Raw genomic sequence first — 14105 nt, 5'->3', positions numbered from 1 at the left:
AGTGGCAGCAGCATTGGGGGATGCCCATCTTGCACTGGGTGGAGCTACTGAGGGCAGACTGCACAACACCCCCACCCCCCAAAAAAATCTGGAGCTGAGTGCTTGATTCCTCTGCTTATTTTGTCTATTTACATTAATCTCCAGAGATTGCAAAATATTATCATAACCTTTTTTTGAAACTCACTTCAATTTCATATTTGTTTGCTATGTGGCATGGAGAACAACTCCAGAAATGGAAGCTCAAAACCCCCCTGTGGAGGACTAGTTGCGCAGTGCTTTGGATCCTAGTAAAACTTGGAAGGGATCTACAAATATGTTCAGGTGTGAATGCCATAAGGTAAAATGGCAGCAAAATATAGTGGCAGATTATAACACTTACCTTGTAGTGATGTACAAATATCATACCTATCTTATAGTTTTTAAAATGGTAATTGTTATGTATGAAAATCCCTTCCTCACCTTGGTATAGAATTCCTCTTGAAACTCAGCATAAACTCTCTTTTGCTGCTTTAGTCAGAGTTATCTCTCAGATTTTCCATAAAAATGTTCCATTAAAAAGTTATATGAAATTCTTCTGAGACTGAATTTATTAAAAAAAATCAGTGGTTTTGAAGGGTTAACTTACATCACACTCTAGTGTGGAGAGTATATTCTAGTATATTCTTGTAAATATATCTCTTTAGTGCAGAGCTGCAAATAACTTGACAAGCAGAGTTCCCAGTTTGGGCACCACACTAAATGAACCAGGGATGGAGAATCCCTGGCTTTTTTAGCTACTCCTGTTGGCAGGAGGAGTAAATTCAGAGTAATCAAGCTGTGTATAATCATGGTAATCTGTTTTTTTAAAAAATAAATCTAATTTACCATAACTTCTGCATGTGGCCAGTGTCTATCAATGCAAACTATATATGGAAATAAATTGTTTAGATTACAGCTTTGTTGCGAAAAATTATTGGAAAATGTTTCTGATTCAGTGTTGCTTTCAAATAATATTCTTGATATTCAAACTTCTATTAAATTCCAATAATTTAATACATTTATTTCTCACCTTTCCTCCAACAACCTCAAAGCGGTATATATATAGCTTGTTCCTCTGCCTTTTATTCTCACAACAGCCCTGCGAGGATGGTTATGCTGAGAGACAGTTACTGGCCCAAAGACACACATTAAACCTCATGAGTGAGTGGGGATTTTAACCCAAGTCTCCTGAGTCCTAGTTCAACATGCTAGCCCATTATACTACCCAAGATCTCAAAGCCAACACTGTAGTCATTATTGTTTCTCAATAACTGCTAAATTATATCTGCCATAATTTGTCATGAGAATGTGAGCCAAGGTAAGGTAATGGGAGGTTACACAATACTTTGTCATTGGAAATAAAGGCATCTCTTCAAAGATTACAGCTGCACAACAGATGGCAAAATAGAATTGCTGGAAGAAAAACTGGAGCCATGGACTATTCTGACACAAATAACGATTTCTAGACTGTTAAACGCTACCACATTACAATTGTTATCTGCTAGTAATGTGCGCAAGCATCTATACTGTCTTGTTCTTGTAGCTGTGAACAGTGTGTGAAAGAGAGTGTCAGGAGACCCAGAGATCATGTGTTAAGTAAAAGCAGAGGGCAGTTGGGGAACAGGGAGATGTGTGTAAGAGACAAGGATACACACAAAAGAGAGAGAAGAGCATGCACAAGAGAGATGTGTAAGACGTGGATGAAAGAGAGATCACCAAGAAAGGAAGATACGCATGCAAAAGACAGGGGTTAGATAGATAGAAGCAAATATTTTATAGTAAAGCAGCATCTACGCCATATCACACCATACATTAGAACACAGTTCAAGAAGCTGCCCCCAAGTTTCTAACCATGTCATACATAAAACTATCACCAGCCAGGTCACACTAGAGTGGAAGGTCTCAGTGAGGAGAGAATGTGAGAGAAAGCATATATCAAAGGGGTTTTCGAGAGGGGTAGGAGTGAAAACAATACTTTGGAAGCTAAAGTAATAAAGGGTGGTAGGAAGGTAGTGACAATTAGTATCATATTTGTGATTGTGACATATTCTGTGACCTTGGGCAGGCAACATATGTTACTTTCCTTAGCTAAATGCAGCAGTAATGGTATTTCTCTGCACTACAGAGTTCCACCAAGTCTTCATTTATCAACAACACACTTAAAATATTTATGCATATTCCTGATGTTTGATGTATGATTACTATTCCCTATATAGCCAAAACAGCACCACCCACACACAAGAGGGAGGCATAAGCAGACTGCAAGGGGAAACACAGAAGTACCAAAAAAAACCTTTAGGGAAAAATAACTTTAAAGAGGGGAACCACAAAAACAGCCCAATAAGAACTGACCACTCTCAGTGGCCGTGGAATATGGATTGACTGTTGGGGAGAAAATGAAAACAGGGGAGAAGAAATGAAGTGGAATGGCTGAAATCCTGAATAGCAACACTCCACACTGCAATGTTTTGTTGCAGATCTACTTGTATCTATCTATTTTCCAACCACTGTCACAGCAATTTCAAATTTTGCTATCCTTATTTATATCTATGGAACCATGTCTAATTCAAATAACTGTACCAATGTTTTTTGTCTATTCTAACATTTTCTTTTTAAAAGCCAGTATGAAAATCTATGTAGCACTTTCACTATTTTAATACTAAGCATTTAATACTAAATGGAAGTATTGTGTATTAAATTCTGCCAAAAGTGGTCCCTCCAAGAAATTCCTGACATATGTGGCTGATAACTTTCTCCTACAGAAAGTAGAGGAAGGAATTAGAGGATTGGCTATCCTTGACTTGATACTGACCAATAGGATGACTTAGTGGATAAAGGGGCAGTTACAGGAACTCTGGGGGAAAGTGACCATGACATACTTGAGTCCTTGATTTTAAAGGAAGCAAAAACTGAGTGTAGCCATATGCATACTCTGGATTTTAAGAAAGCCAATTTTAATAAACTCAGAACTATGATAAGTAAGATCCCATGGCAAGTAGCCCTGATGAGAAAAGGAGTCCAAGATGGGTGGGAGTTTTTTAAAAAGGAAATTTTAAAGGCACAATTACAAACAATTCCAACAAGGAGAAAAGATAGAAGACAACAGAAGAAACGAATGTGGCTCCACAAAAAGCTTAGAGATGACCTGAAAACAAAAAAGGATACATCTAGGAAGTGGAAGGAAGGCCAGGCTACAAAAGAAGAGTACAGACAGGTAGCACAGAAGTGCTGGAATGGCGTCAGGAAGGCTAAAGCTGAGAATGAGCTGAGACTAGCAAAGAATGCTAAAAGCAATAACAAGTCTTTCTTCAGATACATGACTAGTAAAAGGCAGAGGAAAGATATGGTGGTTCAACTGCTTAATGAGGATGGCAAATTGGAAACAGCTGATAAAGAAAAAGCCAAAGTGCTCAATTCCTACTTCGGCGCAATCTTCTCCCAAAAGTGGGTCTATGACACCCACCCTGGAAAAAGTGAAGTACAAGCTGAAGGGGGAGTATTGCAGTTTGAGATTGATAAACAAATGGTCAAGGAACACCTAATTTCTTGGAATGTGTTCAAATCTCCAGGGTCTAATGGACTGCATCCTAGAGTAATGAAGGAGCTAGCAGAAGAATTCTCAGAACCACTGTCTATTATCTTTGCAAAATCAGGGAAGATAGGTGAAGTGCCAGACTACTGGAGGAAGGCTAATGTTGTCCCTATCTTCAAAAATGGAAAAAAGGAGGAACCTGGAAACTACAGACCAGTTAGTCTGACATCCATCCCTAGAATTTTTTTGGAGCAGATTATAAAGAGCTCAATCTGTAAGCACCTTGAAAACCATGCAGTCATTACTATAAACCAGCATGGATTTGTCAAGAACAAATCCTGTCAGACTAATCTGATCTCATTTTTTGATCAGGTAACCTCCCTTGTGGACTGTGGGGATGCTGTGGACAAAATATAACTTGACAAACTAGCTAAAAGTGGGCTAGATGGAACAACTATTAGGTGGATCCACAGTTGGCTACAGAATCGGACTCAAAGAGTGTTTATCAATGGTACCTTCTCACACTGGGGGGAGGTAATGAATGGGGTATCATAGGGCTCAGTCCTGGGCCCAGTGCTCTTCAACATTTTTATTAATGATTTATTATTTATTTATTTATTGCATTTCTATACTGCCCAATAGCCGAAGCTCTCTGGGCGGTTCACAAAAAACTCTCTGGGCGGTTGATTTCTTAAATTCCTTATTATCCGCATTTAATGTCTGTTTCTATTTTTTTTTATATATGTGAGGCTTTGTTTATGAATGAACATTTTCAACTTTTTTTTTTTAATTTAAATTCTGACATATCTTGAGCTCTTAGGCTGTGAGTGTCAGCAGGAAGGAGTGTAACAATATTTACAAAAACACATACAAAATTTTATGAGTTGAAAACAGCCACACTCAAAATGAAATCCCAAAAGCACTTCTATGCAGAAATTTGTGTACAACTACACCTCAGACCCATCCTATTTACAGCCCATAGGGAGGAGCAGGGTGAGGGTGCTGCAATTCTTATGGAGTGGTGACATTACCAGATCATGCCCCACAGACTGAGAAGCTGGTAGCAGTTTAGGTTGAGCTGTGCTGTTCTCTGCCCCACCTCACCCCACCCCACCCCACATCCTGCAACCCAAATCCTTCTCATTAATATCAGCCTCTGGGACTTGACCACCCTATTAAGGATTGCAACTTACTCCCACCCTCACAGCTAATGCTGTCTTCATTGGTACATCCTCCCAGAGCAGCTGCAATCCCAAACAGACACATTTCATTTGTAGTAATTTCATCATCACCTTTCTCAACCTACAGGCTCTTTGGATCAGTCTCTCCTAGTTGCTTGAAAAGAGATACCGTCCCCTGCCACAAAGCTTATTATAATTGGCACCGAAATTGAACAAAAATGTTAAGGACTACAAAATACTCCACTTTAACAGAAGTAGTCTTGCATAAGAAACAATCCTGGAGTTGGTTTATAATACTAACACAACCTTTATTGTATTTTTTACAGTAACCATTGAAAGTCCCCCAAACTACTGAAGTTAATTTCAAAAATGAAAAACAGTAATAAAAATGCAGAAACTAACATCAAAAAGTCAAACTAACCCAAACAGCTAGCAACTTTAATGTAAACAGTAGCTCATAAATGTTGTGTATCTGTACATAGAAGTCAACTTGTTAATCACATGACAATAAAGAAGAATGGGAAGACAAAAAAAGTATTTGAATTTAAGACTTTATGCCTTATTTTAATCAGGAAATAGAAGATATACAGGTGAAATGTGTGCAAATATGTACTGTTCTTCTTTAGCATTAAAGGAAAAAATAGTGTATACATAAAACAATCTAGGCTTTGGTCCAATTTTCTGAAGATTAGGTTTTTAATGGATACACCAAGCACACCAGGAAAGAGATTATTCATACGGTTACCAATTAGCCAGACACCAAACAACAACAACCCAATAACCTAGAGTTGTATCAATGAATCTGAAGTATTTACTGTGTTAATAGTAAACTGTGTGCTATTGACTCTTTGTCAAAGTAACTTACCCCTGTTTTATCACAAAGTCGTAAAGTATGAAAGGACCCCACAGCAAATAAGTCTCCATCCAGAGCCCAAGCGACAGAAGTTATAGGGTACTCATGTGACTGTGAACTATATAACAGACGACCATAACTATCCCACACCTATTTTAAAAAAGAAAAGAAAGACATGTTATATGTTTACTGAGATCATGTTTCAGAACAACAACAAAATACTGCATGTTATATATTGAGGGGGAGCAATGACAACTTCCAGATTTTTCTTCATTCCCACTCCCCAATGAGACAAGATGGCCTTGCCCTTTGCTCCACCCATTTCAATGGCAAAGGCTTAGTGAATAATATGATAGAAAAGGGATGCAGGAAAGAGAGTTATCTCACCCTTCACTCCCCATCAATAACTCAAATCATTGCCATGAGAAGAGCAAAGGATGACTCCAGGCCTGCTTTTCCAAGTATTTACACCTGCCTCACTGAACCAAAATATCCTGCAATGGGTACCCCAGCTTGGTATTCTCAAGTACAGTTCTACAATTGATCACCTCGTCCCACACATTATATAGAATGAATGCACAGGTCTTTTCTTCTTTGGACCAGTTGCATAGCATGAGCTCCCCTAAACAATCAAATGTTCAAAGAAATCAAAGAAATGCAAATGTTCCCCACATTTGGCTCACCCACAGTATGAGTGAGTTGATTATGAAGTATTTCTCCTTGCCTATACAGATCCAGTTACCATGCTCTTTTTCATAAGAATATTCAAGTATCAGGATATGATCTTATTTTCTGAAATAAGATTCAAAGGAGATGTAAATGAGCCCATCATTTGTTTTAATATTGAAGGAGAACTATTTAATCATGGATAAACCAAAATTTGCTGTAGGTTCAGTTCCATGATTATTTGAATAATAAAACCTTTTCAACAACAGAAGAGAATATTAAATATTTGTTTACAATGTAAGGAATGAACAGCAGCATTTTGCATGGGGGGGATCTCAATCTTTTAGTTCAGTGAATGTAGTCCAAAAAATTAGCTGGCCTGGTCCTATTATCCCATGGAGGGACCACAGCTCAGTAACGGACCACATGGGTTGCATGGCATCTCAATTTAAAAGGATCAAATAACAGTTGATGTCAAAGAACTCTGCCTAAGACCCTAGAGAGTCAAAGTATCCAATACTGTTTTGTATTGTATTCTTTAAAATATTTGTGTTGTATTTTATATTTTTAACTGTTTGTATGGCAATTTAGTATTTTAACTGTTTGTAATTCACTGACAGAACATTGGCTATTGAGTGGACTAAGAATATAATAAATAAAGAAACAAATAAAAATAAATAGATGGATGAACTGTCTGACCTGGTATAAAGAAACCTGTTCCTAAGCCCATATGAGCAAGTCACTCCTACCGATTTTAATGGGCCACTTCACAGTTTAAGACTTTAATGGTGTATATAAAATATTGAGTTGTGAATAGATTTGAGTGAAATTGCATGGCTAACTTTTTGGATAGTAGCTATACAAAATAAAACCTTTGAGATACACATTCAAAACTTTATACCATTTAAATTAATACTTTTGATTTTCCAATGTATTTAATTATTTTTTATGATGCAATTATTCTTATATTGGTAAACTGGCTTCTTTTACTTTACTGTATGATTTTCTGTTGGCTAATAACATACTATCAGACTTTGTTAAACTAATATATACCTTATATTTGCAGTCCTCACCAGCTGAGAGGATAAGATCATTGACAGAATTCCAATCAACTTTTAGAATAACGCCATCATGGGCTTTCCACTGGGAAAAAGAGAGTAACAAAATATAATTATTTATTTTAATTATTTGCATATTACAATGAGCTATAATCATGAGATATTACACTTTGCCCAACAACACTAAATATTAGCAGAGCATGGTTTTAGCTTAGTGAGCCAATTCCACCGTTTTACAACAGCATATCTGTTTGAAAAACAAAGCTTTAAAGCCTAGGGTATTTTGTAGATAAATAATAATAATAATAATAATAATAATAATAATAATAATAATAATAATAATAGGCATAAGAAAATAGGTGACTTCAAACACATGTCAACATTTTATTCTTTTATTCTTATTTATTGCATTTCTATATGGCAAAGGAGATCTCCCCAAGTTAGGTTGTACAATCCATATATAAACATTTGGTTATATAAATAGGGTGACCATATGAAAAGGAGGACAGGGCTCCTGTATCTTTAACAGTTGTATTGAAAAGGAAATTTCAGCAGGTGTCATTTGTATATATGGAGAACCTGGTGAAATTTCATCTTCATCACAACAGTTAAAGCTGCAGGTGCCCTGCCCTCTTTTAAATCTGGTCACTCTAGTATAGCTTCTGCAGCTTTAACTGTTGTGATGAAGAGGGAATTTCACCAGGTTCTCCATATATACAAATGACACCTGCTGAAATTCCCTTTTCTATGCAACTGTTAAAGATACAGGAGCCCTGTCCTCCTTTTCATATGGTCACCATATGTTTGAATATATGCATTTTGTGCATTTTTGTCCATTTCAAATAATTAAAATGCAGTAAATTCAGCAATGCAAGATGAATGGTTACTTATACTCTGAAAGACAGGTTTATGAACCCTCTTCTATTCCTACATTTTAGCATATCTGCATTTCTAAGTCCCAGTCCTGCTAAGACATTGATTGGGCTGGTGCTTATGTAAGTTCCATGGTTGCTTAAGTGTGGTTAAACAGTAGGGAGTGGGCTGCAAGATTGTGTGCTCCCTCTCCACAACTCCTCTTTACTGGAGAACAAATCCCTCCTTCTTTCGACTGCCTTAGTCATGGCTAAGTATTACATCACAATCAGCCTCAATCTGTTTCTAAACTAGTGTCAATCTCTGAGTAGCCTTAATTGCATTTAACCACACTTAGGTGTGGTTAAAAGGAGTATGTGACCATGCCTATACAATCAGGAGTGTTATGTGTGCATTGATCCCAGGACAGATATTTACATCTAAATATTCCCATTATTTTTTTAAGATGTATGATTAGGATTGGAGCATTACACAAACAGAATGCCCACTCATTTCACTGAACAGTAATAACCGTTTTGATCCTGTTGCTCTAGTGTTAATACTGGGGCTCTGTTTCACACATTGAGCTTTGCATAAAAATGTACTTCTCTACTCCAACACTGATATGAATGGTGATGATCTTGTCATCATGGAGCTTTCTCATTCAGGATTGTTTGCTGTATAAATATCCCTCAACAATATAAAAGGATATATACTATTTCACATCATTGATACCTGCAGAACTTTAGCATTTGGCTGAAGCGGTTTGATAATCAGCTGCTTTCCTGATGTGTAAAGAATCTTTTCGGAATCTGGGCCCCATGCTACTGAATATATTGGTGTTCCTGTAGAAAAGTGGTAGAAAGGAGAAAGAAAGAAGCTGGGATACATTGGTGACAGAAATCCTATTAATATGCAAAATGAGGTTTAATATTTTCTAATTTTCTACATGTTTTTTAAAAGGCAAATTACACAGTTAAAAATAGATGAAAGGAGATATGTTGTTGTTGCACACAGCTGTTATAGCGCACAAAGACTTATAAAACTCTGTCTGAAAGGTTCATAGGCACAAATTAAACGCATTCCGCATGGCCAAAAGACAACTAGAAGGATGATTTAGTAGCAGCAATGCAAGTTAGTGATTGCATAGCTTCAGCTAAAGCAAAATGTTAAACGAGGGTGACCATATGAAACGGAGGACAGGGCTCCTGTACCTTTAACAGTTGTATTGAAAAGGGAATTTCAGTAGGTGTCATTTGTATATATGGAGAACCAGGTGAAATTTCCTCTTCATCATATCTGTTAAAGCTGTGGGTGCCCTGCCCTCTTTTAAATCTGGTCACTCTAGTATAGCTCCTGCAGCTTGAACTGTTGTGATGAAGAGGGAATTTCATCAGGTTCTCCATATACATTACAAGTACACAAATTTGTCCCTCTCTCTAGAATCTGCTAATCTAGTCTTTTTGTAGTCCCTAGTCTTTTTTCATTTCCCATATGCCACTAAGTCTATTTTACCAGATATAGAAATTAAAACTTGTCTGACTGCCATGCTACACACATCAGTTCAACTCTGTTTTCCTCTTCATCCGGTCAATAGTAACACTGAAAATTACATCAGTGCTCAAGACACTACTAGTGTGATAATTTAAAGATATAATGTGTGTGCTGCTTTAATAATCACAGAGACTTTTATATCTTAAACATGCTTAATCTTTGCGTCATGGCTGGCACAATATTGCAGTTTCCAGGTTTAACTTGATCTTAAAGGGCTGCCAGAAGAAGCAGATCACAGTGTGTCATAGCATAGTGAAACAAGTTGGTCCAGAATGATACCCAGGAACAGGACAAATACAAGTAGGAAGGTATTAGAATATTTTGTGTTAAAGGAACATGCTATGGGAGGATAGCCAGTAGTAACATAAGGAAGGAGGTTGACTACAAAAGTTTTACTAGTTAACATGGCAGCATTCTGCAAGCTAAGAAAGTCTATTCTTAATATGTAATAGCTGTCATTACAGCTTTGTCTTAAAAGGTAAATTGGCATGCCTAGATTTGATTAAACTAATTAAATTACTTCATTAAAATATCTCAGCAAACCCAGGGCATAATCTTTTTAATAAATTGAGATTTTAATGTACAGGTGTTACATGTGATATTTTGCTTCTTTTTATACTCATTAAAACAGGCATTATCTGACATATTTTTCAATAGTGAAAGATTATTTTGAATAAAAGTAAAAGATGCTAGCTTGCGTTTTATCTGTATTCCAACAGTACCATTTGTGCTGCTTAAGCTATGAATGTAACTTTATAGAGAGCTGTAATTAAGGTATGCAGATATCACAACTCCCCCAATCTTTATTAAGATGCCATTCCAATAATATTAGATTGCTGTAGTAACGGTTTTCAGTTGAATCCAAGGGACCTAGCCAAAACAATCAAACACTTTTGCCAATAACAAGTATTTTCTGAATTAAGCACCAATATGTAAATAAGTGAATAATTGTGTTTTGAATATTTAATTTCAAATTGTATAGACTCCTTTATCCTGCTTGTTTCCCATTTCCTCACTGCTCCATCCTGCCCACCCCCTCCTTGCTCCTGCAGACTTATTTCAATTGCTAGAAAGATTGCTGTGGGGCCACCCTTGCTCAGTCCTTTAGTGGGGGTTAGCCTTGTTGCGTGTTCCAGCCTGAGGGACAGCCTGCGTTCTTGTTCTTCAGGCTGGAAAAAGCTGCGAGGGGATAACTTACAAGAAAGTTGAAAAGGAGAGTCAAGAAAGTCAAATCTCTTAAGGACACTTGGGGACTCTTTCAAACCATGTAATAGAATCTCAGGTAGAATATATATCACAGTTTAGGAAAAGCACAAACAAGCCCAAGAGGTTATTAAGTAGAGTCAAAGAAAACTATAAAGGGCTAAAAGGCTTCCTTTGAAAAGTGAAAGACTGATGCAAATGAGTAAAAAAGCAAGCAAGCAAGTTGACAATGAGGCAAGCAAAACCACATTTGAAAAGGTGAGAGGGCAGCATGTGATAAGGTTATGCAAGGGTTGTTTAACCCCTGCATGTCCCATGCTTGCCAAATTCGCATGACATGACAACCCCCCAAGCAGGGGTTGCATATTCAAAATGGCAGCCACATGCACCAAAACCTCACTATGAGTTAAATAACCCACAGTGGGGTGCTGTGTCATGTGAACCAACCCTCTGTGTGTGGAATAATTTGAATAGCATGTCTGGGAGCCATTTTCACCATATTCAACTCCATGTGAGGGACAGTTTGAATAAAACGTTTGAAAGCCTTTTTAAGCCTTTTCAACCTGAGATATAAAGACATCTAATAAAAGAAACGGATGAGATTGAAATATAATATTTAACTGTGGCAGGAAGGTAGCCTTTGGCATGAAAAGTAAGGCCAAATTCAAATGATTTTAAATGGTGAATTCAAATGGTCATCATGGAAGCTTGCAAGAAACCTCTTCTGTATAGTGGAGCACAACATCTTGGAGGCACAAGTGATTCCAAATAGTATCTCTTGCTGGCACTGATATGAAGCCTCAACATGCTAAGAATTTAGTAAAACTCTCAGGTATCAAAAATTAAATCTATTCTTGAAATAAAAATACTTATGAATACATTTACAAACTTCTGGTAAAAGTTGTTCATTTTTATAGTGAGTTTCAAAGTACATAAATGCACTTAATATATATAAAACAGATAAAATTAATATCTGCTATCGGTAAATTGGTTGAATACATGAGGCTCCTATGTAATTTCAATGGAAAGTGTGACGCTGCAAGGAAAATACTATTAATTGTATTTGACCCACTTTGTATGATTAAACAACTCATGGGTTTGTTAACCATATGTTGTTTGGGAGCACGCAGAAGTGTCCATGCATGAATTGCTTGCTAGGGGTAGTATTCTATTATGCTTGCAGGCTTACGGAACCCATCATTTACACAACGGAGCTTTTGCGGTTCTAAAAATACCCCCAAATCATGTGTTTCTGCTCATTTCCAGAATGCGGCAGGTCAGCAGAGCCTGCCCCTTTCTGGAAACAAATGTTTTCGCACATTTTAGATTATTTTTAGAATTGCAAAAGCCCAATTGCACAACTGGTGGATCCTACAACAGAATACTATACTAGCAAGCAATTCATTCATGGACAACTTAACAAATTAATCTGTTTAGTAAGAAATTATTAATCAACAAACATTTCCTTTATCATTTAATGGTCCTAGTTAGTGTGTATTACAATACGGACATTCACTTTTTAGTTGGATGTGACCTGGGCTTTCTATAATAAGCAATGAATCAATGGGAGTCCAACAAACAGCAGCTGCAATAATTTATATTCAATCTAAAACCAATCCAGATTTTTTTTCATTGTAATACATTTAGCTTTCTAATGTTCCCTAGATTAGTTAAACAGAAACAACTCTACTTCAGCTTGGCATTAAGACTAATAGTCTAATGACTGCAACAGGGGGCTGAAGTCAGATATTCTTCGATTTACTCTCAGAAGGAAAGATAGTTCATACTATTACAGGGAAACACGGGAGTGTTTCCCTGTGTTATAGGTGATCAGTGAAAAGAGCATTCCACCATGTTAAGGCTGAAATTGGGGGTGGGTCATTCTGACGTTCATAAAATGGAAAATGTTTCACCAATCTTTCTGAAACGGAGACCTGCCAGAAAGAAATGCTGGTTTTATATACCCTGTGTGTTTCAAGAAGATTTGTGAAATATTGAGGGCAGGATGGCAGTTCAAAGTACCAAAATGGGGAAAACCTCTCTGGCTCAAAATGGCTCTTTTCTATTTCCGGGTGGCGACGATTTTTTTGCGCACTAAAATCTCCGAATTGGGACCCTTACCCTTAAAACCAGTGGTGGGATCTTGTCCCCCTGTCCTTCGCGTTGGTGGAATGGCTTTTCTTTTTTCAAAATTCGCTTCCATTCTTTTTTAATGAACATTTCTTTAATACAGAACATTTCTGTATTCATTAAAGTGAATACAGACTCATAACTCCTAAATGGAGCATGCTCAGTAGCGTCGCTCTCCCCATCCCTCCTGTCTCAAATAGATTGGAATGTTGGAAATAAGATGGCTGCCTGGCTGAAATAAGATGGCTGCCTGGCGCATTTAGGAGCCATTTCCTTCTGCAGATAAGCCAAGGCCCTGTCTGGGCCTTCTCCTTCCCCACAGTGCTGTGGAGGCCAGGGAGGGAAAGAGAAACTATCTGCCTTGCTTGGAGGGAGGCCCTTCCCTGGCCTCCAAGGAAGAAGAGAACCTGGCTGGCTCAAGTAGGGGTTTGATGATAGAGGGACTGACTTTGTTGTGTGTCTGTGATTGTGAAGAGGGAGGGATGTGTGTGTGTGTGTGTGTGTGTGTGTGTGTGTGTGTGTGTGTGTGTGTTTGAAGTGCTGGTGCATCTTTCTTAATTCAAAGTAAAGAATATATGGCAAACTTTCCTTTGGGGTGGCAGTTCCTCACCCAAGCCTCTTAAAGTTTAAACTTTATGGAAAGAAATATTTTGAGACTAGGAATGAGAGAAGATTAACCCTGGCCTATCTGCCACGAGTTTAAACTTCTTCAGGTAGTGTGTGTTTCTTTAAAAGGTGCTGAAGTACATTTTAAACTTTCTTTTATAGATTTGTGTGTGTGTATTTTGAATTTGAACACAGATATAGGTCTCTTAAAAAAATCTCTGGTGTGAAGGAAGGTTTTGGTGTGAAGGAAGGTGAATAGTTTTGGTTGTACATAGAAAATATTTTCCTTTCTCTGTGTACCTGCCTCTTATAAACTAAATCTGCTGCTTTATGTTTGTATGAAAGGAAAACGTTTTCTAAAATGTACATCCATAAAACTTATACCCAAAACATTACTTCACACCAGAGAAATGGTTAAGGGACCTAGTTTTTGCTACAACCTGGCACCCTCC

At 37.4% G+C, this 14105-nt stretch overlaps 1 protein-coding gene across 1 annotated transcript in view; it reads right to left on the bottom strand.

The window, feature by feature from the left end:
* IFT80 (intraflagellar transport 80) overlaps positions 1–14105 on the bottom strand; it is an 80736-nt gene that overhangs the window by 47382 nt on the left and 19249 nt on the right. The window contains exons 4-6 of the mRNA XM_063132031.1: positions 8896–9005; positions 7304–7393; positions 5597–5734 (exon numbers count right to left, since the gene is read on the bottom strand). Coding sequence (XP_062988101.1) covers positions 5597–5734; positions 7304–7393; positions 8896–9005 — 338 coding nt within the window. The remainder of the gene's footprint in view (positions 1–5596; positions 5735–7303; positions 7394–8895; positions 9006–14105) is intronic.

The sequence above is a fragment of the Elgaria multicarinata genome, chromosome 8 (assembly GCF_023053635.1).
Source record: "Elgaria multicarinata webbii isolate HBS135686 ecotype San Diego chromosome 8, rElgMul1.1.pri, whole genome shotgun sequence".
NCBI lineage: Eukaryota > Metazoa > Chordata > Lepidosauria > Squamata > Anguidae > Elgaria > Elgaria multicarinata.
The sequence above is the reverse complement of the archived record's forward strand: the minus strand, read 5'-3'. Positions and strand labels throughout refer to the sequence as shown.